Source organism: Macaca mulatta, chromosome 8 (genome assembly GCF_049350105.2).
Source record: "Macaca mulatta isolate MMU2019108-1 chromosome 8, T2T-MMU8v2.0, whole genome shotgun sequence".
In the NCBI taxonomy this organism is placed as follows: Eukaryota; Metazoa; Chordata; class Mammalia; order Primates; family Cercopithecidae; genus Macaca; species Macaca mulatta.
The window spans coordinates 28,245,935-28,270,205 of record NC_133413.1 but is presented as its reverse complement, the minus strand read 5'-3'; the positions used below and the strand labels follow the sequence as shown (position 1 = coordinate 28,270,205).

The window sequence follows — 24,271 nt, the reverse complement described above, 5'->3', positions numbered from 1 at the left end:
TAAAATCACCCTTTATTAAGCACCTGCTAATACCAGACCCTATACTTTCACCAGTCCTCTGGGCCAGTCTGAACAGTACTGTGGAACAGAGGTTCTCTCTATTTGTCTTACGTGGTACCGGAGCCCAGATCAGTTACACCCAAGGCCCAGAATAAATGACTCACCCCAGTTCTAGATGGCTCCAACATCTGTGTTCTTTCTACCACCTTACACATTCTCCCTGACTGATCTCATCCACCTCATGGCTTCAGACACCACCTCCTTGCCAATGGCACCCTATCTCTATCTCCAGCCCCCAAATCTCTTCTGATCTCACTTCCAGCTGGTTGCAGAGGTTGAGAGGTGATCTCTACATACCCAGGAGTGTTACTGCTGGGCCTGTGGGAACTTCCATGAGCCCCCAAGCTGCCATTCCACAGGGATTAATGCCCCTGTGTTCTCTTCAGACCTCCATTGTGGGTCTCCTTGATTTCCTCTGCTATTTCCTTATTTTGTTTTCTGTCCTTCCTACGGTCTGAATGTGTCCCCCAAAATTCATGTGTTGGAAACCTAATCCCCAATGCAATAGTGTTAAGAGGTGGGGGCTTTGGGGAGGTGCTTAGGTCATAACGGTTGAGCTTCCTCATCACTTTTTTTGTTTTTTGTTTGTTTGTTTGTGTTTTTGTTTTTGAGATGAGGTCTTGCTCTGTCGCCCAGGCTGGAGTGCAGTGACACAATCAGGGCTCACTACAGCCTCAAACTCCTGAGCTCAAACCATCCTCCCACCTCAGCCTCCTGTGTAGCTGGGACCACAGGCCTGAGCCACCACATCTAACTGGGAAGTCATTCAGTAACAAGACCTCCCTGTCTAGACCTAGTGTATAAGAAGGAACAGGTCATGATACCCACTTTGCAAATGAGGAAGCAAATCTAAAAGAAACAGGTGATTTGCTAAAGCCACCATCTGGTATGCCACAAAAAACTCACTGTAACTGGTGAAACTCATCCTAATCTTTTGCACACCAGATTCTCCAGTGACATTCCAGGAAATCTCAAGAATTAAGTTTGAAACACAGCACTGGAACGGTTTCCTCACAGAAGTACATCTTCTTACCTAACTAAATGGCCAGAAGGAAGGACAAAGAAATGACTGGTGATCATGTTAAATTTTTTAAAGGGTCCTAAAAACAGTCCAGAGTCCTATTGGAAATTGAGGAATTTGTAGAACGTCTGCACATTTCTCTCTCTGGTTCTAAGCCTGGGTAACTTCATGCAGACTTAATTCCTGAATGCCTCATGACAATTTCAAAGTCCACATCCAATTAAGATGTGACCAAAATGTCACGGACCAACCAAATGTTATCACAAGAAATAATACGGCAAAGATATACATTTGCTGGTGTGCTATGATGAAGCTAAGATAGCCAAGACAACACAGTGATTACAATGCTCAGTGTTACAGGATGATCTCATGGGAAGAAGGTAAAGCTGACCCTACTTGGAAATCCTGCTTTGCTAATTCTGTCACTGAAATTGGAGGAGATTTAGTGAACAGAGTTGTAGATGATAGTTGGGTTTGTTTCCTTTTCAGTTAATTTTTTTTTTTTTTTAGAGAGAGTTTCGCTCTTGTTGCCCAAGCTGGAGTGCAATGGTACGATCTTGGCTCACTGCAACCTCCACCTTCCAGGTTCAAGCGATTTTCCTGCCTCGGCCTTCCAAGAAGCTGGGATTACAGGCACAGGCCACCACGGCCAACTAATTTTTTTGTATTTTTAGTAGAAACAACGTTTCACCATGTTAGCCAGGCAGGTCTCAAACTCCTGACCTCAGGTGGTCCCCTCACCTCTGCCTCCCAAAGTGCTGGGATTACAGGCGTAAGCCACCGCACCTGGCCCCAGTTAATTCTTTTCTAGTCATCTTCATTACCAGCTTTGGCATAATCATATGCCCTGTAAGACATTTAATTCATTCCTAAAAAAAAAAAAAAAATTAAAGTTAAAATTTAAAAATTCAGCAGTTGAATGGACAGTTTTGGACTCCACTGGTTTTAGTGATGTGACTATAACTCTGAACATGCATCAAGTTTTTAATAGAAAAATTATAGGCAGCACAGTGGCTCATGCCTAATCCCAGCCCTTTGGTAGGCTGAGGCAAGAGGATCCCTTGAGCCCAGGAGTTTGAGACCAGCCTGGGGAGCAAAACGAGACCCTGTCTCTACAAAAAAATTTAAAAACGAGCCGGGTGTGGTGGCACACACGTATAATCCCAGCTACTCAAGAAAATCACATGAGCCCGGGAGTTCAAGGCTGCAGCGAGCTATGATCACATCACTGCACTGCAGCCTGGGAGACAGAGAGATCCTGTCTCTAAATTGATAAATATAAATGAAAAAGGAATTTGGCCAGCCGCTCCATGTACAACATTCCAACTAAAATATTAATGAAGATCATAAAAACAGGAACATGCCCAATCGTTTTGTAAAACTTAGACCAACAGACAACCTAAGGCCAGAATCTTATACTGATCTTAGGCCTACTATTGCTAGCTAGTAGTGCCGTATGAATCATGCCTTTCTATTCTGTTTTTCTGATGCTTTGACATCTGGGGCCTTGCTGACCCTGGAGAGACTGCACCTCCCAAGCTAACCAATTCCTAGAGATGATAAAATGACTCTGCTGGTGGCATGTCTTTCATATGCAAACCAACTAATCCAGAGCTCACACTCCATCCTTCTCCTTCAGGAAACTCTAACTTAGGGCCAATATCCACCTACCCTAATCACCCCAGGGTCAGGAACCAGACATTCAGGGACAGCCACTATGCTCCAGGGTCCATCAACATTATCCAAACTAGCCACCCTAAACCTGTTTACCCCTCCTCTCCTATTCCTTCCCAGAAACCACAATAAGGGCTCTTGGCCACCTATTCCCCTGGCTACCTCTGCCTCCTGGCCAATGTGGTGCTTCCCGAGTGGCGCTGCACTGTGTTCAGTGCCTCCTGTTTCCAGGGATCTGTGAGTATTCATTTCTTTCTTTTTTTTCCTTTCTTTTTTTTCTTTTTCGATGGAGTCTTGCTTAGTCGCCAGGCTGGAGTGCAGTAGCGCGATCTCGGCTCACTGCACCCTCCGCCTCCTGGGTTCAAGTGATTCTTCTGCCTCAGTCTCCTGAGTAGCTGGGACTACAGGCACAGGTCACCATGCCCAGCTAATTTTTGTAATTTTAGTAGAGACAGGGTTTCACCATGTTGGCCAGGATAGTCTTGATCTCTTGACCTCGGGATCCACCCGCCTCGGCCTCCAAAAGTGCTGGGATTACAGGTGTGAACCACTGTGCCCGGCCCATTTCTTTCTTTATGGCAGTCATTTACATATCTGTGTGTCTCACCATACCTGATCCCAGATGCATTTTGAAACAATTGCACATACCGGTCTGCCAGGGGCCCTGTTTCTCTCTTCAACAGAAGTCACAGCTCCTGGAAAGGGACTGTGCAGGAAGCGGGATACGGGGCAGACAAGGAGAGGCAGAGGTGCCACCTCACCAGTGCTGCTCTAGCAGCTGATGCTAGGTTGTCTGAGGCAGTGTTCACAAATCTGGGTCACAATGAGACACTGGGTGCGGAGGCTCATGCCTGTAATCTCAGCACTTTGGGAGGTCGAGGCAGGTGCATCAGTTGAGGCCAGGAGTTCAATACAAGCCTGGCCAACATGGTGAAACCTTATCTCTACTAAAAACTACAAAAATTAGCGAGGTGCTGTGTTGCACGCCTGTAATCCCAGCTACTCGGGAGGCTGAGGCACGAGACTTGCTTGAGCCTGGGAAGCAGATGTTGCAGTGAGCCCAGATCCCACCACTACACTACACTCCAGCCTGGGTAATAGAGCCAGACTCCGTCAAAAAAAAAAAAAAATAGACAAATAAGAACCATACATTTAGTTTTTTATAAAGCCCAAATCGTACATATTTTTTAATTCTGGGATTAATTTCCCTTTATGATTTCAGTGTTAAGATGTTATTTATTTTATGAAATAATATTGTGATAATTTTAAGGTCCTTATTTGGCAACATAAAAAGTTGGCAACTGCCTCCCAATTTATTTTTGAAAGGTGCACGTAAAAATCCAAACCTGAAACCTCTGCACCAGAAAATAAGAATTGGACAAGGACCTGGTGCTTGAAATGACCAATATATGTCATCGGAGTAGAGCCAAAGACAATTTACACACTTCTCTGCCGAAAACATGGGTTCCAAAGGGATTTCATCTGAATTGAAGGTAAATACAAAGGAAAAAAATTAAGCTTATGAAAAATTACTACACAGTAAGGGATAGGAGAGATCATCCTTAAAAAAAAAACTTTCAAGAAAATATTTAGCATCTTCAATGGAGGCTTGGAAGGTATCTCTAAAACAAAAATAAAACACCAGACAATATAACTTATCACATCAATCCCTGATTTTAACAGCATATTGAGAAACAAAAAAGTCACCAAGAGCTGATCTGCCACTCACAGCAAGGGTTGGGCATGCTCCTGTTGAACAGAAATGAGTTCGGGGCCCGTCAGCAGCAGCCAGGCCACTCTTGTCCAGGATGGACCAAGACAGAACTAGCCCACTCCGCAGTCATATTTAATAAAATCTGAACATTGGTTCAAGCTGCAAAATGCCACACTCCCCCACTGTAACTAATAGCAGTGATTACTGCTTCTTTGTCAACTACAGCATTAGCCTCAGTCTCATCTGCCCTGCTCTGCAGAAGACACACTGAGACGCCCAGTCATAGGATTGTCCCCACTTTCTGATATCACCCAACCCAGAGGCCACCCTCACTTCCTTGGGCTTCCAAAATCACCCAACCAAAGCCCAGATCCTTCTCACACCCTTGGACAGAGGCGCCCCATGGATCCCCCATGGAACATACCAAGGGGGGTCACTGCAACAAGGCACAAACCCAACTGGTTCAACTACAGGTGTGTTCCTGGTGGTCACTCACTGAAGGACATTGACAATATGCTCAAGTAGCAATTAAAAGATGATTCTTTAACATGATAGAGAGCATCGCTTTCAAACAATGACAAAAGAGGCCTTTTCATCTAAGTCAGAAATCAAACAGGGAACCCTAATATTACCACCATGGTTCTAGAAGTTATAGTCAATGTAATCAGACAAGGAAGAGAAATAATGAATAAAGCCATTGGCAAAAAATGCACAAGACTATTATTAGCCACAGATAATAAAACTGTCTAAAAAGAATCAATGGAAAACTATTAGAGCCAAGAGGGAGTTCAATAACATGACCTATTGCTAATTAATATAAAACCCCAGAGTTGGTGCGGTGGCTCACGCCTGTAATCCCAGCTCTTTCGGAGGCCAACGTGGGCAGATCATGAGGTCAGGAGATGGAGACAATCCTGGCTAACGCAGTGAAACCCCGTCTCTACTAAAAATACAAAAAATTAGCCGGGCGTGGTGGCACGCGCCTGTAATCCCAGCTACTCAAGAGACTGAGGCAGGAGAATCGCTTGAACCTGGGAGGTGGAGGTTGCAGTGGGCCGAGATCATGCCACTGCACTCCAGCCTGGGTGACGGAGCAAGACTCCATCTCAAAAAAATAAAATAAAATAAACCCCAGAGTCTCCCAGAACATAAACTACAAAATATAACAGGGAAATTTCCCATTCATTATAGTAACAAAACATCTAGAAATAAATCTAACAAGAAATGTCACAGAAATAAAACAAAATATCTGAATAAGAGGTAAGACATAATATAAACTTAAATAGAAAGACTTACTATTTTAAAAATAAATGTGTCTTAAAATAACTCAATATATACATTAATAATTCTGGTTACAAAATCGTATCAGATTTCTGTAACTACAAATATGTAATGGAAAGCAAATTTGAGTGATGGGGAAAATGAAAATGAAAAGTAAAGATATTAAAGATATTAAAGAACCACCGTGTAGTAAACTGGATCAACGAAACAGAATAGAAAGCTAAAAAACTGATCCTGGTGTATATAAGAGGTTCAGTATATTAAAAACATAAGTGGAAAAAACATCCATTGTTCAATAAATGCCATTGGAAAAACCATCTACTTGAAAAATTAACTTATATGTTACTTCAAGTTAAAGACCAAACTTAATTGTCAGATTAAAATGTAAATAAACATGAAATTCAGGCTGAGCGTGGTGACTAATGCCTGTAATCCCAGTACTTTGGGAGACAAAGGCAAGAGAATCTCTTGAGACCTGGAGTTCAAGACCAGCCTGGGCAACATAGTAAGATCCCATCTCTACAAAAACATGCCAGCCATGGTGGCATGTGCCTGTAGTCCCAGCTACTCAGGAGGCTGAGATGGGAGGATTGCTTGAACCTAGGAGGTTGAGGCTGCAGTGAGCTTATGATGATGCCACTGCACCCCAGCCTGGATGACGGAGTAAAATCCTGTCTCAAAAACAACCCAAAAAACTGTTTTAAGTCTCACGAAACTCAAAAAGATTTTAGGAGAAAGCACAGGTAAATAATTATATAATCTTAAAGTCAGAATGACTATAAAGGCAAAAAATATGTCAGAAAAGATGGATCAACTTGTAAATTTTAAATTTGCATGTCAAGAGATCAAAGCCATTTAAAAATTAGAGGAAAACTAAGAAAAAATATGTAGCAGATGACATTAAAATGAATACATTTTTAACATGCAATTTTTACAAATCACAGTCTGAAATATGAACACAGATAGGAAAACCATCAAACAACACCTCTAAACTTGGGAAATAGCACCAAGAACTGTAATATTCTGTAATGTCAGGAATATTGCAAAACAGTAATTTTCTCTCTCCCTCTCTCTCTCTTTTTTGAGACGGAGTCTCACTCTGTCGCCCAGGCTGGAGTGCAGTGGTGCAATCTCAGTTCAGTTCACTGCAACCTCCGCCTCCCAGGTTCAAGCGATTCTCCTGCCTCAGCCTCCCAAGTAGCTGGGATTACAGGTGCGCACGCCACCATGCATGCTCGGCTAATTTTTGTATGTTTAGTAGAGACAGGGTTTTGCCATGTTGGCCAGGCTGATCTTGAACTGACCTCAGGTGATCCACCCACGTCGACCTCCCACAGTGCTGAGATTACAGGCGTGAGTGATCACGCTCGGCCCTCATCCATTTTTAATGGAAATTTGAAGCCTGGAAAATATAATGCAACAAAATACTATCTGTGGTTATTTTTACGTAGTAAGACTATGGATGATTTTTTTTTTTCAAAAATGTGTTTATCAAGGTCATCTACAATAAACATGGTACTTTCGTTATTATTTCTTTAAAAAAGAACAAAATAAAAATTGAAATCAGAATGTCTGTTCAGCAAAGGACATAATCCTTTGTGAAAAGAGGCTCAACAAAACCACAATGAGACACCATCTCACATTCAGTAGGATGATGCCTATCCAAACAAACAAGAAACCTACCAAAAAATAAGTATAGGCAAGAATGTGGAGACACTGGAAACCTTGGGTACTGTTGTTGGGAATGTAAAATGGTGTAACAACTGTGGAAAACTGTAGTTTCCTTTAAAAATTAAATAGTTATCAGATTATCTGGCAATTCCACTTCCGTGTACACACTCAAAAGAATTGAAAGCAAGGTCCCAAATAGATATTTGCATAGCCATGTTCATAGCAGCATTATTCACAAGAGCTAAAAGATGGACAACCCAATTGTTCACTGATGAATAAATGAACAAATAAACAAAATGTGGTCTATACATACAATAGAATATCTTCAGTCTTGTTTTTTAAATTCAACCTTAAAAAGAAAGGAAATTCTGGGCCAGGGGCAGTGGCTTGTGCCTGTAATCCCAGTGCTTTGGGAGGCTGAGACAGGAGGATTGCTTGAGCCCAGGAGTTCGAGGTTACAGTGGGCTATGATGGCACCACTGCACTCCAGCCTGGGTGACAGAGCAAGACCCTGTCTCTTAAGGAAAAAAAGAAAAAAAAAAGTAAGGAAATTCTGACACATGCTACAACATGAACACATTTTGGGGACATTATGCTAAGTGAAATAAACTCGTCAAAAAAAGACACCTACTCTTTGCTTCTGCTTACATGAGGTTCCTAAAGTAGTCAAATCAACAGAGACACAAAGTAAAAAGGTGATTGCCAGGGGCTGGGAGGAGAGGGGAATGAAGAGTTGTTGCTTCATGGGTACAAAGTTTCAGTTTTGCAAAATGAAAATTATTCTGATGACTGGTTGCACAACAATGTGAATATACTTAACATTACCGAACTGTACATTTAAAATCATTAAGACAGTAAATTTTATGTTATGTGTATGCTATCACAATATAATTTTTTAATTGAACTCATTTATTTTATTAGTTTATTAGTTTAAAATAAATTTATTAGTTTAAATTTATTAGTTTAAAACTCAGTTTGTTGGTTGCTGCCTTCCTCAACACCATCCCTGCCACTCCCAAATCATTGGATTAGAAAGCAAATTTAAAACTTTATTAAAAATTTATATATATATATACACACACATATATACCCCTATGTCTGTATACATTCATATATATGCACACACAAAGAAGGAGTTTTTAAAATATGAACAAGATCTTCAGATAGAAGAACAAGGCTTATTCAGTGCACAAAACTCTCAAGAATACTGAGCTACTACAAATGCTATTCTAAATGAATTTCAAACCTCCCCAAGGATTTAGCTACATGAATATGATTCTAGGAAATTAGGTACTGGAACTCCTTTGCTAGATTTCAGATGATCCAGCAGTTTTATGAACAACTGGGGACAGTATAATACCAAAAGCATAAGCAACAAAAGAAAAAAAAAGGTAAATTGGATTTCATCAAAATTTAAAACTTTTGTATACCATCAAAAAAGTAAAAAGATAATCCACAGAATGGCAGAAAATATATGCAAACCATAGATGTGATAAGGGCTTAGTGTCTAGAATACATAAATAATTCATACAATTTAACAATATGAGAAATAACCCAGCTGAAAAAAATGGACAAAGATTTGAATAGACATTTCTCCAAGGAAGACACACAAATGGCCAAAAAAGCATGAGAAAAGATGCTCATCATTGTTAGTTATTAGGGAATGCAAATTAAAGCCACAATGAGATACCAATTCCCACCCACCTGATGGTTATAACCAAAATAAGGAAAATAGCAAGTGTTGGCCAGGATGTGCAGAAATTGGAACCTTCAAATGCTGCTGGTGGGAATGTAGAATGGTACAGCTTCTATAGAAAAGAGTGTGGAAGTTCCTCAAAGAGCTAAACATAGAGTTATTATATGACCAGCAATTCTACTCCTAGGCAGAACACAAGAAAACTGGAAATTGTTTGTTTGTTTGTTTTGAGACAGTCTCACTCTATTGCCCAGGCTGGAGTGCAGTGGCGCGATCTTGGCTCACTGCAACCTCCGGCTTCCGGGTTCAAGCGATTCTCATGCCTCGGTCTCCTGAATAGCTGGGATTACAGGCTTGTGCCACCGTGCCTGGCTAATTTTTGTATTTTCGGTAGAGATGGGGTTTCACCATGTTGGCTAGGCTGATCTCGAACTCCTGACCTCAAGTGATTCGCCCACCTTGGCTGGGATTACAGGCATGAGCCACAGTGCCCGGCCTTGAAAACGTATGTTTAAACAAAAACTTGTAAAAAAATGTTAATAGCAATATTATTCCTAACAGCCAAAACGTGGAAACAAACCAAATGTCCATCAACTAATTGGAAAAACTAATGAATAGGATACATACAGAACAATGGAACATTATTCGGCCCTGAAAAGGAAGGAAGTACTCATACATGTTACAACATAGATGAACCTTGAAAACATTATACTAAGTGAAAAAAAAAAAAAACCCAGACATAAAAGACCATGTACTGTATGGTTCCATGTCTATGAAATGTCCGAAACAGGCAAATCCACTCAGAAAAAAAAAGCAGAAAGCAGATTAGTGATTGCTAGGGGCTGGGGGGAGTGGGAAAAATAAAATGACTGCTTAGTGGTACAACCTTTCTTTTGGAGGGGTGATGAAAATGTTCTGGAATTAAACATAAATGGTTATGCAACATTGTGAATGCAGTAAAAGCCATTAAACTGTTCACTTCAAAGCGGCCAAAACGAGAATTTTATGTTATGTGAATTTTGTCTCGATTATTAAAAAACAAAACAAAACAAAACAAAACAAAAAACAGCCATGGGCAGCATAGCTTTCTTTCAGAGCCTTCAGTGGAATTGGATAGAAAGAGCATTAGAGATTCCTAGGACAACACAATGACCACTGAGGTTAGACGACTGTGCAGGTCACACGGCCAGTCAATGGCAGAGCCAGGACTACCAGCTGGCTTTACTCAGTGCTTTCTGCAGGATGCCGTCAGAATCAGAGCCCATGCAGTTTATCTGTATATTCTCAAAAACAAACACAAACCACCTTTAAAACCAGGCACTTGCACACAAGACAGTATTAGTGTGCAGTACCTATGGTACTAGGTTACCACCAGCTGCAACCAACTAAATCAAGTGTCCATCAGTCCTACCTGCCAATGCTTTTATTGATGACTCTTTCATTAGTTTCATTTGCTTGTATTTCATGATTGTTATGGACTTTGTGTTTGTGTTCCCCTCTCCAAAATTCCTATGTTGAAATCCTAACCCCTAATGGAATGGTATTAGCAGGTAGGGCCTTTGCAAGGTGCGTAGGCCATGAGAGTGGAGCCCTCATAAACAGGACTAGTGACCTTATAAAAGAGACCCCAGAAAGCTCCCTTGGCCCCTTCCACTATGTAAGGACACAAGGAGAAGATGGCAATCTGGAAACCATAAAGTGGGCCCTCACCAGATACCAGATCTGCCAGCATATTGATCTTGGACTTCCCAACCTCCAGAACCATGAGAAATAAGTGTTTCTTGTTCAAGCCACCTGGTCCTAGTAATTTGTTATCACAGCCTGACTAAGACAATGATTTACATCAAGTAGAAAAATTACACTGTCATCACATTGCTCTAATTTCTAATCTTAGAAAAGCATGTCATTCATACTGTCACGGTTGACTTGTGTCCCAGGGATATTTGAAGACATTTCTTGTATTTTAAAAAATGATAGATGGAATGTCAGCAGTTTAGAGCACATTCATAAAGACAAATCAACAGTCCATTTTATAAATGGCTCCAAAAAGTACACTGAAACAAACAAACAAACAAACAAACAAAAAAACCGGCATTCAGAACTTTTTTGCAATAATACATTCTTTGGAGATAAAATGAGAAAAAATAATTAATATCAAAAGCAAATCAGTATATATCAGAGTGATATATAAAAAGCTCTCTAGTCACATATCCCTGGGGTTCAAGCCCTGCCTCTGGCTTTTCATTAGTAAGTTGCTTTATATATTAGTCTGTTCTCATCCTACTAATAAAGACATACCTGAGACTGGGTAATTTATTGAGAAAAACAGGTGTAATGGACTCACTGTTGCACACGGCTGGGGAGGCCTCACAATCACGGCAGGTGGTGAAAGGCATGCCTTACATGGCAGCAGGGAAGAGAGAATGAGAACCAAGCAAAAGGGGAAAACTCTTACAAAACCATCAGATCTTGTGAGACTTATTCACTACAATGAGAACAGTGTGGGGTAAACCGCCCCCATGATTCAATTATCTCTCATCGGATCCCTCCTACAACATGTGGGAATTATGGGAGTACAATTCAAGATGAGATTTGGGTGGAGACACAGCCAAACCATATCATTTTACAAGTTGCATTTACCTTTATATATTTCATTTGCAAAATAAAAATGAGTAACACCTACTTAGTAGAGTCATCTTAGAATTAATAAAATAGTCCATACAAAGCATTTAACACAGGACTTACCCCGTAGAAAATATGGAGTTTAATGGGATGTAAAATATTTTGCCTGCAAAATTAAATTGTACCCTTATGTTTACTACATATCTCTGGCAGTGTAACTGAGCCACAGAATTGACTATTGGAAGAAATATGATACTAGATTAGGAAATATTAGTTCAAATCCTAGTTTACATACTTACTAAATAGCAAGCCCTTAGGAATTAGGCAAGTAAATATCACTAAATCTCAGTTTCCTTATTTACAGAAAATAAATAATGCCTGTATCAGCCAGTGTTGGGGCAAGGTTTTATTAATAGAACAATATACTCTAAACATTCTAAAACGTAGAATCTAGAATTTAAAAGCACATTCCAGAGTTATATAATGCTACATAAATAACACAGCTTTATTGGTAGAGGACTACAGTGGGACTGAAAACAAGAGACCTCTATCCCAGTCCTGGGACTATCACCTGGGCTCCAAGGAATGAAGTAGTTTTCAGGACATCACTTTCTTCACTTGTAGAATGAGGTAATTAAACAATCATTAGGTCTCTTGCAAGTTCTGACATTCAATGAGGGTATACATTTGAATCCATAATCATTTCTGACTTCCCCTTCTTGCTCAAGAAAGTAGAGAGGGATGCTAGCAACAAAGGACCCTGGAATACGTGGCCTGTCTTTACCAGGCTAGAAAAACTCCCCAGCCTCACCCTGATTTCCATGGTACAGAGCCATGAGTTCGTGAACCATGCAACACTGCATATGCAACCATGCAAAGGTCATGGCCAGAAGTTGTCACTGGGGTTCAATGACAGCAGTTCTCCTCTCCATCCTTGAGCTCCAAGGGGAAAGATGGTAGATGCTGGTTAGCTGGCAGGAGTTTTCTTCTGGTTAGATTGTAGGCCCCAGACCTGGGGAAGCCTATTTCATCCCAAATCTAATCCTTCTTCCTTCCTCCCACAATTAATTATTGCAGGCCAATTAATTGAGCAACAACTTTTTAAATCATTAAAGACTTGTTATAATTTAACTAAGTATACAAATATTATTCAGCCATAAAAAGGAAGGAAATGCTGTCACATATTACAACATAGATGAACCTTAAGGGCATTATGCTAAGTGAAATAAGCCAGTCACAAAGAACATAAACAGTGTCATTTCACTTATATGAGGAATCTAGAGTAGTCAAGCTGGCAAAGACAGAAAAGAGAATGGTGGTTGCCAGGGGCTGGGAAGAGGTGGAATGAGAAGCTGGTGTTTAATGGGTACAGAGCTTCAGCTTGGGGGGATGAAAAAGTTCTGGAGATTGGTTGCACAACAATGTGAATACACTTAACACCACTGGACTGTACACTTAAAAATGGTTAAGGTGGCAAATTTTATGTTATATAAAAATTATTTTTTAATTTAACTAATTATATGATTAGTTAAATAATCAGCTGGGAAATCAAGAGCAAACAATAATTATGGATTTTCATCATTTCCTTCCCCTCTCCAAGTACTCCCCACCTCTACTTTCCTCCTTTTGAACCCAGGTGGGTCTTAGGTTTTTTGGAATCTTGAACACACAAATGCTCATATCTCCTGTTTCGAACCAAATATGACCTGTAAAGTATCAAGGTATTGCCTTTATTCCAAATCTCCACCACACACCCCACTAACTACGCATTCGTTTTGTTTAATAGTCTAGTCTGTTACCAAACCACGGATCTCTGGGGACAACTTGGGCATCAGTCATTCGCCTGAGGAGCAGATGGCTTTAATCATTGGAATTTCTCTTTAACTAAGATTAATGCAAGTTAAGAATTCTGAATGGGAGAAGGGCAGCCAAAGAGTGATTTTAGAACCTGTTGTCCTTTGGAAGAAGAAAGGTCTAGAAGGGGCATCCTATGGGGATGGAGTGGGGATGATGTTGAACAGTTAGAGGGCAGCACTGCACTAGGCTCCCAGGGCCAGAAAAGACTCAACACAGGGAGAAGGGATGGGGACCCAGATGGAAGGGAGCACCAGAAAGCACTTCACAGACTCATTGACGTTGTCAAGCTCAGCAGCACTGTGCAGTTCACTCAGTGGCACCTGCCCTGGAGAGGAAGAGAATCACTCCCAGCCTGTATAGGTTGTTTACTGCTGGGAAAAGGGCCTAGAGGCCCCTTTGGAAAGCATTCTTATGGTCCAGTATCCCAGGTGGAGCCACTGATTCTCACTACACTGTGTCTGGGGTGAAATGGAGGGAGTTCCTAGGAGGAAGGGAAGAGGCTGAAGGACCCCTGGGCACTGACAAGGGAGGATTGGGCCAACAGAGATGCCCTTCTTCTCTCTCTTCCAAGAGGTTCAGAGTCTTTCACAGTGGTGATCAATGTAACCTCACTGCAGCCCAAAGTGGACTTATAGGGAAAAGAGAATAACAGGATAGACGCTTTCCTCATTCACAATCACTATACCAGCTCTTTCTCTCTGCTAAAATCTGACATGCCAAGTCAAGCCACACCCATCGCTTTCTGGTGCTGTCTGGCTCACACTCTGAACATAATTTCATTTAGTTCCTGCAAATGCACATGTCCAACATCTCTAATCTTCCATGAGCTATGTGGCATGTGGGTCAAGGAAGCCTGTTCTCTCCCTTCCCAAAGCCTGGCTAGGGGAACAGCAGGCCTCTTAGTGCAACAGCTGAGCAAAGCCACGTCTGACCATACACTAATAACACACAAATAAAGCTGCAAGAGAGGAGGGATGGTGTGAGTCAGGGTCCCAGGATCCACCCACTCTCAATCTCCCCTACCTTTCTCTGCGCCAGGGCTTCCAATTAGAATGCATGGAGATGCTGGCACTCACCCGGCTCATTCATTGAAAACTAACTAATGACAAGTCAACTCAGTCAAAACGGTGGGCCAGTTGAGCTTTTCAGAAGTCGCTATTGTTATAAATATAAACACATGTATAGCCACAGCCTTTCCCCTTTTGTACAGACATGAAATATTGAAACATTGCAAGTACTGACCCAGATAAATGCTCTTAGTCATGAATGACAAAATCCCATTGAATAGACCTTATATGATAAGGCAAGATTAAACATGAAAATTCAGGGGAAGGTGCTGCAGAAAGGCCAAGCTAGAATTGCCCTCTGTTAGTAATAACTGGGCAACTGAAGCCAATGTGGATTGCAATCTAAAATTGCCTGGTGGTTCGTTTGCGTATTTTTCTCTTCAAATCTCCCCCTCTGTGTGCCTTAGATTTACAATTTAGAATTTCAAACATCTAAGAGTCCAAATGGCCAAGAAAAAAGAAGTGTTATTCAACCCGATGAAACTATGCCTTTCAAACTTGAGTTTTAATTCACTGCTATCATGATAGGGGTGGCCACTTTCAACCCCTATCCTCTGATCTGCCATTTTTTACATGATCTCTTTTTTATTCTCCAGTTGTTTTTTCTGCTTTGTCTAGGACATTAGAATCACCAGCACAACTCGCCATGCATGAGGCTACTCACTCAACCATGATGCTGTATGATTTTGGCCCTCACCCAATGTATTCACATAGGGAAGTGTTTCACACACACTCAGCTTTCAGTATAAGTTAAATTATTAGAAACTTTTACTTCAATTGTCTGATCACTTGGAACAAAGCAAGTTTTTTGGGTTTAGGTTCTTCTGGTTGACTCATAGTGAAATATGGATATGAGACACTCCCTTACATGAACAAATTAGAGGGCAGGGCTGGGGGTGGGTATAAATTATTAGTTGTGACACCTTTTACAAATGACAGCAAGTGGCTTATATTTCCTAGACTTGACCCTACAAAAGTCAAAACTCTATGTCACATCAGCAAACAGTCACATCATGCCCCAACCATCATCACCAACTCTGCATTGTTCTCAAAGGCTGTCACTGTAAGTACACAAATGTAAATGCTTGTGGGATCCCTCACTGAATATGTATAGACCACTCCCAACTACTCTGGAAGCCTTCTGAGAAGAAGAAACCTCTTGCACTTTGTATAACTAACCTTCCCCCTGCCCTACAAGGCAAGGCGCACGATAGGTATTCAATCAATAATCATTCATTGATTGACTTCTCATTTTTACCACCAGACATGGGAGAGAAACAGAAAACGTGTTAAAACATTTTGCATTGTAAATTATCAGTTAAGAAATTAAGGCTGTGGAAAAGAATTACACTAGTGTAAGGATCACTCAGATAAAGAGAGAATTGTGGTGTGAGATTATTACTGCGCTGAAAATGCTCACTGTTCATATTTGTCAGAAAGTGACAAACATTTTTTAAAATCAAGAGTGACCAAAACGGCCTTTGTTTCCCCCATTAACACAGGAAGAGGGGGTTTAGTCTTCTTCGATAGTCTATTTCGAATGCGAGGGGTTTTCCCCCTTTTCTCGTCTTTTTGACCCTTTGAACATAATCCACTTAGTTCCCCGGTTCCTAAAGCGCCTCCCACATAGCGGTTTGGGGAGAGCTCCGTGAAGCCCTGGCTGAGACACTTATTGGAACTTGTTCCCCACATAGGCTATTTAGGAGCGTCTCGGTTTCCTCGGGCGACTCCACGGCCTCCCTGGCTCTTCTCAAGCTGCGAGCAGGAGTCAAGGGCGGTGCGGTGCTCTGAGGCGGTCCGGGGGGCGCTGACCATGGTCCTGGCCTCGGAGCTCAGGACGTGAGCGCAGAAGGTGCCGGCGGAGGCTGCGGGGAGCGGCCGTCGGAACCCCCACCCCTCTCGACCACCGGGGAGCCGCGGGCCTTCACGCAAAGCCTCCACCGCACGCTCCGAGCCGCCTCAAAAAAAGGGTGGGGCACCCAGTCGCAGCTGCCATCGGAAGCCGCCCGGGAGGATTTCAGAAGAATGGAACCTCGGCCAACCCCCTCCCAGGCGACCACCGCCCGCCCCAGCAAGTGATCAGCCCATCCCCTACGCCCACCCCCCACCTCCCAAGCTCAAGGAGACTCGGGCAGCCTTTGTGGGCTCACGGTCGCCCACCGCCCAGCCCGAGCCTCGCCGCACCCTGCGCGGAGAAGGGGCGGGTAGGGCGGGGTGCGCGTGCAGATGCGGGAGGCGAGGTACAGGGCGGGGCATGAAGGCGGGCGCGCCGGGCTCAGGGGCGAGGGAGGGGCGATCCCCGAGCCCCGTCCTCCGTCTCCACCCCCCACCCCCACACCGACCTGGTCGTAGATGTTCTGCAGGGCTTCCTTGCCCGAGGCCCTCCGGATCTCCACCTTCCGGCTCGATTCAACAGATGGCTCCCCGCCGGCGCGCCGGCCCTGCCGCGAGTACGGCGGCTGCGGGTCCGGACCCAAGTGGGCGACGTCCCGCTGCTGAGCCACCACTTGCCCCGAGCCCCGGCCCACCGACAGCGAGTCGAAGTCGATGGTCTTGTTCTCCGAGGACCCTTCCACCGGGCAGAACATGCCACAGAATTTCTGCCGGGGCTTGGGGCTGCCGGAGCCCAGGTTTTTAAAAAAGGCAGGGACCTCTTCGTCCTCTGCCGCCTTCCCGGATTGCTTTCTCTCGGCCATGGCTCGGGGGCTCAGGGAGGGTCCTCGCCGTCCGTCCGTCCGTCTGCCAGTCCCTAACTCTCCCTTGCTGTGTGCACAAGCCCCCTAGCTGCTGCCGCGGCTGCCGCTCGCCGCCCACCGCAAGGTGCACAGAAAGGAAGGAGGGCTGGCGAGCCGGCGACCCACCCTCCAGGTCCCTCCCCCTGACCCCGCTTCTCCCCTCCCTGCCCACGCCCCCCGCGGCTACAGCGCGAGCTCGGGGAAGCGGCAAAGTTGGATCTGGGAGGGCGTCCGCGGCGGCTGCGGGAGCCGAGAGGCTGCCAGTTCCCGGCAGCGCGGGGAGGAGGGAGGCGCGGGTGGGGCGCGGCGCCGGGGAGGGGAGCAGCGCGCAGGGGAGGGCTGGAGGGGAGGGAAGGAGAGAGAGAGGGGAGGGCGGCACCGCCCCTAGCCCCGCGCTCCGGAAGTGAAGCAGCCAGACCACCAGCTAATGGATGCGGAGCGGAGGGCCTGCTGACCGCTCTCCGCGCCTGGGTAAGTATTGGGCAGGGCACGCGGAGTGAGGACCCGAGGGCGCAGCCTTCTGCCCCAGTGCCCCTCTCCTCCACCTGCCTGGTCCAGGCGCCTCTGCCCCGTCGCATGGCGGAGGTGGGCCGGGGGCGAGGGCGCACTGCGGATAGGGCTCCCGCCGCGTTACCCTGGGTGTGAGCTGATGGATGGGAAAAGGGGACAAGCCATGCGCCAGGCTACTCAGGGTATGAGAAGGGGGTTGACACTGAAGATGAACAAGGGGTAGCACACGCAGGGTGGACAGGAGGGGGGCAGCCAAGACGCTGGACACCCAAGCTTCAGTTTGCCCACTCGCCTTGGCAGGCTGCACGGAGCAGAGACTGAAACGAGAAGGTTCCCGCTTCGTGCATCCACTTTGGTGTGGTTGGGGTGACGGGGGAGTTGGGGGACACACAACATGGCGGGAAGAAATGCAGAGGGGCGTAGCAGATGGGAGAGGAACATAGAGAGAGACGCAGGTCTGTGGTCTATGGGGGTGTAGCAAAGGGTGCAGTCGGGAATTCCAGCCCAGTGCCACGACTTAGAGAGGGGGTGCAGACCTGCTCTATTGCCCAAGGCGCCATGGACCATGTCTGCGCCACTGCACCAAGAAGGGCGCAGGAACGTGTCGCGGTTTGGTTTATTCTGCTTCCCCCACCAAAAAAACAAAAAACAAAAAGTGGGCGAAAAAACAAATAGAAACCCCCTCCCCAAATCTCCAGCTTCCCTCGCCCCAGTGCCCCGCCTGATTCCCCCGCCCCTGTTGCGCACTGCGCCACAGCCGCGGCGTTTCCCAGGTTACCAGATGCCACGTGTTTGGGGAGTGAGTGCGGGTGCGTATCTGGTGCGGAGAAGGAGGTAGGATGTGGGCTGTGAGTGCCATGAATTGTGTGGGGCCAAGCGGGGGAAAGGTGTGTAGGAACTTGGTGTGTGTGTGCAGGTAGCTGAGCCACGGCCACAGGGTGGTAAGTTTGCACCAGAGGGCAATTAGATTTGTGTGCTAACACGGTCAATGCGGGTCCTTCATTACTTATTCCCATCTCCACGTCCTTTCCGCGTATCAGTCCCTGCCTCTGCGCGATGACAGCTCCGCCTCTCTTTCCACAGTGGCAAAATCCTGCAGAAATGGTGCCCCTCCTTTGGTGGCCCGGGAGGGAGGTCTGGGCATGCTCAGTAAACCAGGGTGGGTTTGGGCTGAGAGGCCATTTACCGCAGGGCGACCGCGCAGGGCCGTGTAACCAGGAATCCAATCTCATTGTCAGCCCAGGATTAAATGCGGTTACCAACCACCCCCACCATCCAATTGTGAGAGATAGTTTGGTGAATAGAGTTACATCTGGTTGACAACCAGTCGCAGTTTGAAGATCAGCCCACCGTGATAGGTGGAAAGGCGTCTCCGGATGAGAAAGAGAGACTGAGGAAGAATATAGGAGTGGAGGGGCTGAGAGAACCCGAGGGCGCATTTTGGACTTAGCGCCAGATGTGCTTTGCATTTGAATAAAGCATTTGAAAAAAGCGCTTCCGTCTTCATTCCAAGGAAATGAATTATATCATTTCCTCCTCACAGCCCCTCTGAGATGCGTGCCTTATCAGCACTGCTTTCCAGGTTAAGAAACAGATTAAGAGAGCTTGGGGCGCATCGCCAAGGTTGGGTATTTAGTTAAATGATCCAACAATTCCAGTGAGGGCTTCCACCTCAAAGTCCGGCTTCTTTTCCAGCTTGTCCTGTGACCCCCTTTATGTGAGAAAATACAAGGTTCTTCTATTTCTACCGTATCCAGATATTTCCATCCATGGCCCTATTGTATATCAAGGGTGTTTTTTTGCCATGTTTTTATTTGAATGTCACACTGCAGGTCACATTGGCAGGAAGAATCATCCGAAGACAGCCTAACTTCAGCATGGCAGTCATTCTGTAGACCGTAGAGATGCTTTTTCCTGGGCAGTATCTTTTTACATTCCCTGTTTCCTCTAAATATCCCAGTGGGGAGGAAGGTTGCCCCCAGTTGTTTTTTTATTTTTGTTTTTGTTTTCAGACAGAGTCTCACACTGTCACCTAGGCTGGAATGCAATGGTGCAAACGCAGCTTACTGTAGCCTTTATCCGCTCGGCTCCCTCCTCAGCCTCCCAAGTAGTTGGGACTACAGGCGACTGCCACACGCCCAGCTAATTTTTTTATTTTCCTTTTTGTAGAGACAGGGTCTCACTGTGTTGCCCAGGCTGGTCTCAAACTCCCGGGCTCAAGTGATCCTCCCGCCTTGGCCTCCCAAAGTGCTAGGTTTACAGGTGTGAGCCACTGTACCTGCCCCTCCCCCACAGCCCCCACATTTTAGAAAGGAAATGTCAGGCATGGAGAAGTCAGCAGTCTCAGGTCTGTGAGACTCCTGGGCACAGGGTGAAGCAGTATTTTGCCCTCCTGGCTCTCTGGCACCGCTGGTGCCTTCAGCACCTCCTAGAAGACTCAGGAGATGTGCCCACAGCAGGAGCACTGCTGATAGAGTTACAGGACAGCACTGTGGCGTATGGCCCCCATTCGAGTTGATGAAGATGTTTAGGCCAAGGGGGAAATGGTTGTAGCCCCTTAACACATACTCCGCAGCAGTAACTGGGAGGTATTAGGAACTCTAACTTTTTTTTTTTTTTTTTCGAGACAGAGTCTCGTTCTGTTACTCAGGTTAGAGTGCAGTGGTACGATCTCGGCTCACTGCAGCTTCCACCTCCCAGGTTCAAGCGATTCTCCTGCCTCAGCCTCCCAAGTAGCTGGGATTACAGGCGCGCACCACCACACCCAGCTAAATTATGTATTTTTAGTAGAGACAGCGTTTCTACTGGCCACGTTGGCCAGGCTGGTTTCAAACTCCTAACCTCAGGTGATCTACCCACCTCGGCTTCCCAAAGTGCTGGGATTACAGGCGTGAGTCACCGAGCCTGGACAACTCTAACTTTTTTATGTTCTCTAATCCCCACATGTTCTCCAGAACAAACTCCTTGATAGATGTGCTTCCTCCTTTTTTCTTTTTTCTCAAATGATGGGTTAAAGTTCAAATGTTAAGAAAGGCTGGGTGTGGTGGTTGATGTGTATAATTCAGCACTGTGAGAGGCTGTGGTGGGATGATTGCTTGAACCCAGGAGTTTGAGACCAGGCTGGACAACTTAGGGAGACTCCATCTCTATGCAAAATTTAAAAACTAGCCAGGCATGGTGGCATGTGCCTGTGGTCCCAGGTAGTCAGGAGGTTGAGGTGGAAGGATTGCTTGAGCCCAGGAGAGGTCAAGGCTACAGTGAGCCGTGTTTACACAACTGCATTCCAGCCTAGGCAACAGAGTGAGACCCTGTCTCAAAAAACAGAAACAGAAACAAATGCTTGGGGAGTGTTGTGTTAGTAACTTACTGTCTTAAGTCTATTTTGTGTTTCTATAAAGGAATACCTGAGGCTGGATAATTTATAAAGAGGCTTATTTGGGTCACAGTTCGGCAGGCTGTACAAGAAGTATGGTGCTGGCATCTGCGTCTGGTGACCCCTCAGGAAGCTTCTAGTCATAGCAGAAGGCAAAGGGGGAGCAGATGTGGCAAGAAAGGGAGCAAGAGTGAGGGGAGGGAGGTGCCAGTCTGTTTTTAACAATCAGATCTCGAGGAAACTAATAGAACAAGAACCCACTCATTACCCCAAGAATGGCACCAGGCCATTCATAAGGGATCCACTCTCATGACACAAACACATCCCACCAGGCCCCACCTCCAACACTGGGGATCACATTTCACCATGAGATTTGGAGGGGACAAACATTCAAACTATTTCACTTACTGTTCATAGCAAAAGCAAAGCCCAAATGTGTGTTTGCAAAACCTTCCAGAGACAACAAGAGAGAATTAATTCATAATTCCCAATTTAACTTAGTCGGCCCTGAGGTTTTTTTCCCCCAAATTGTTATACCTAGATTAAACTATTTTTAAACGTTTGAGTGATTCCTAATTAGTTTTGTTAATCAAAGAGGTAAAGCAACTTAATACTGAGTAGTATTGTGAAAGATTGTCCTATTTTTGAATAAGCGCATTAACAGTCTTCCTGCTGAATATTAATGAAGCATAAATACCTGTTCTTCTTATTTATGTGTAACAGGGCAGCTTGGCTTGGCTGGAGCTAAGAGCCAGACACACCATTGTGTGGAGGTGGGTGACGTCTTCCTGTGCTAAAAGGTGAATGAATAAATAAGCTCCTCACCTCTTGCGGAACACTTGGGAACACATAAACAGGTATTTAGCCCCATCTCCTGATTTCATCTTTCACATGGCAAAGACCTTGAATCCTGTCCTTAACTGGGGCTCAGACATTAATCAACAGGTCTGATGAGCATATGGTGGGAACGCCAGATTTCACTGGAGTCCTCAGGAGAAAAAAAGTCACAGTAAGCAAACAAGGGGTGTGACAAGAGTGGGATGAATGCAAGCACAGTGTGAAGCAGAACCCCTATCTGCCCCCAGTTCCATTCCAGACTAGAGTATGGATGCTTCCAGGGAAAGAGAGCACTATGTAGTAAAACTGAACATTGTTTCACCAGGGTTCCAAGCCACCCTGCTGGGAGGCTTCTCTCCAAGAATTCTGGGTACCAGAGTGGAAGGCATTTTCCCACCAACTGGAGAGAGACGAAACATCGGAGACCAGGAGGCTGTGGAGAAAGCAGTTGACCCAGGTGCCTCAACTATCCCAGAAGGGTCAGCGCCACGTGGCTGCCAGCATCTTTGAGAAAATCATCCGCAACCAAACTTCAGAGCTGCGGACAGAGGTGTGATTAGAACTGAGATACAACCTGCCCACCTGGGTCAGGTCTAAAGACAAGAAGTCCTGAGTTCTTGCCACTGAGGAGGCCAGGGTCATTTGTCCAGAAAACTTTGGGACTGTCTTTGAGTGACCTAGTCTGGGACCCATTCACTGGTGGGTTCTAAGGTTAGACGCTCATTCAGGATATTTTCAATACTAAGTCAGTGCATAGCTGCCCCACTAACAAATTGGTGACTGTAGAGTCAGAGCGGGTCAGTTCTTGGGACAATGGCGCTGGCGCTGTTAGAGGACTGGTGCAGGATAATGAGTGTGGATGAGCAGAAGTCACTGATGGTTACGGGGATACCGGTGGACTATGAGGAGGCTGACATTCAGGAGGTCCTTCAGGAGACTTTAAAGTCTCTGGGCAGTTATAGACTGCTTGGCAAGATATTCCGGAAGCAGGAGAATGCCAATGCTGTCTTACTAGAGCTTCTGGAAGATACTGATGTCTCGGCCATTCCCAGTGAGGTCCAGGGAAAGGGGGGTGTCTGGAAGGTGGTCTTTAAGACCCCTAATCAGGACACTGAGTTTCTGGAAAGACTGAACCTCTTTCTAGAAAAAGAGGGGCAGACGGTCTCAGGTATGTTTCGAGCCCTGGGGCACGAGGGCATGTCTCCAGCCACAGTGCCCTGCATCTCACCAGAATTACTGGCCCATTTGTTGGGACAGGCAATGGCACATGCACCTCAGCCCCTGCTACCTATGAGATACCGGAAACTGCGAGTGTTCTCTGGGAGTGCTGTCCCAGCCCCAGAGGAAGAGCCCTTTGAGGTCTGGTTGGAACAGGCCACGGAGATAGTCAAAGAGTGGCCAGTAACAGAGGCAGAAAAGAAAAGGTGGCTGGCAGAAAGCCTGCGGGGCCCTGCCCTGGACCTCATGCACATAGTGCAGGCAGACAACCCGTCCATCAGTGTAGAAGAGTGTTTGGAGGCCTTTAAGCAGGTGTTTGGGAGCCTAGAGAGCCGCAGGACAGCCCAGGTGAGGTATCTGAAGACCTATCAGGAGGAAGGAGAGAAGGTCTCAGCCTATGTGTTACGGTTAGAAACCCTGCTCCGAAGAGCCGTGGAGAAACGCGCCATCCCTCGGCGTATTGCGGACCAGGTCCGCCTGGAGCAGGTCATGGCTGGGGCCACTCTTAACCAGATGCTGTGGTGCCGGCTTAGGGAGCTGAAGGATCAGGGCCCGCCCCCCAACTTCCTTGAGCTAATGAAGGTAATACGGGAAGAAGAGGAGGAAGAGGCCTCCTTTGAGAATGAGAGTATCGAAGAGCCAGAGGAAGGAGATGGCTATGGCGGCTGGAATCATGAAGGGGACGACTGAAAACCACCTGGGGGCAGGACCCATAGCCAGTGGGCCTAGGGACATTCACTTTACTAGGCTAAGACCTTTAAATTTTTTTTTTTTTAATGTTTGGGACTAAAATCAAAGCATGACAGCCAATTATTGACCTTCCTTTCCTTCCTTCCTTCCTTCGTTCCTTCCTTCCTTCCTTCCTTCCTCCCTCCCTCCCTTCCTTCCCTGCCTCCCTCCCTCCCTCCCTCCCTCTCTCCTTCTCTCCTCTCCTT

At 45.5% G+C, this 24,271-nt stretch overlaps 2 protein-coding genes across 2 annotated transcripts; one reads left to right on the top strand and one right to left on the bottom strand.

Moving 5' to 3' along the window:
* Positions 1-16,495: 16,495 nt before the first annotated feature.
* LOC144330573 (uncharacterized) lies at positions 16,496-17,654 on the bottom strand. The gene is made up of 2 exons (XM_077942766.1): positions 16,814-17,654; positions 16,496-16,621 (listed from the first exon to the last, which is right to left on the bottom strand). The coding sequence occupies exons 1-2, from the start codon at positions 17,357-17,359 to the stop codon at positions 16,496-16,498; spliced, it is 672 nt and encodes a 223-aa protein (XP_077798892.1). The 5' UTR covers positions 17,360-17,654.
* A 60-nt stretch (positions 17,655-17,714) lies between these two features.
* On the top strand, positions 17,715-24,066 carry PNMA2 (PNMA family member 2). The gene is given in 3 exon segments (NM_001257697.3): positions 17,715-17,869; positions 22,005-22,138; positions 22,444-24,066. A coding segment is annotated over 1 exon segment (1,095 nt). The 5' UTR covers positions 17,715-17,869; positions 22,005-22,138; positions 22,444-22,931; the 3' UTR covers positions 24,027-24,066.
* The last annotated feature ends 205 nt before the right edge of the window (positions 24,067-24,271 follow it).

Bases quoted from the DNA above. Each gene is read 5' to 3' on its own strand.
- LOC144330573 (XM_077942766.1), bottom strand. From the start codon at position 17,359: ATGGCCGAGAGAAAGCAATCCGGGAAGGCGGCAGAGGACGAAGAGGTC. The intron at 16,622-16,813 runs GTGAGCCCACAA...CCTTTTTTTGAG, and splicing joins GGGCTGGGCGGTGGGCGACC to GCGGCTCGGAGCGTGCGGTG.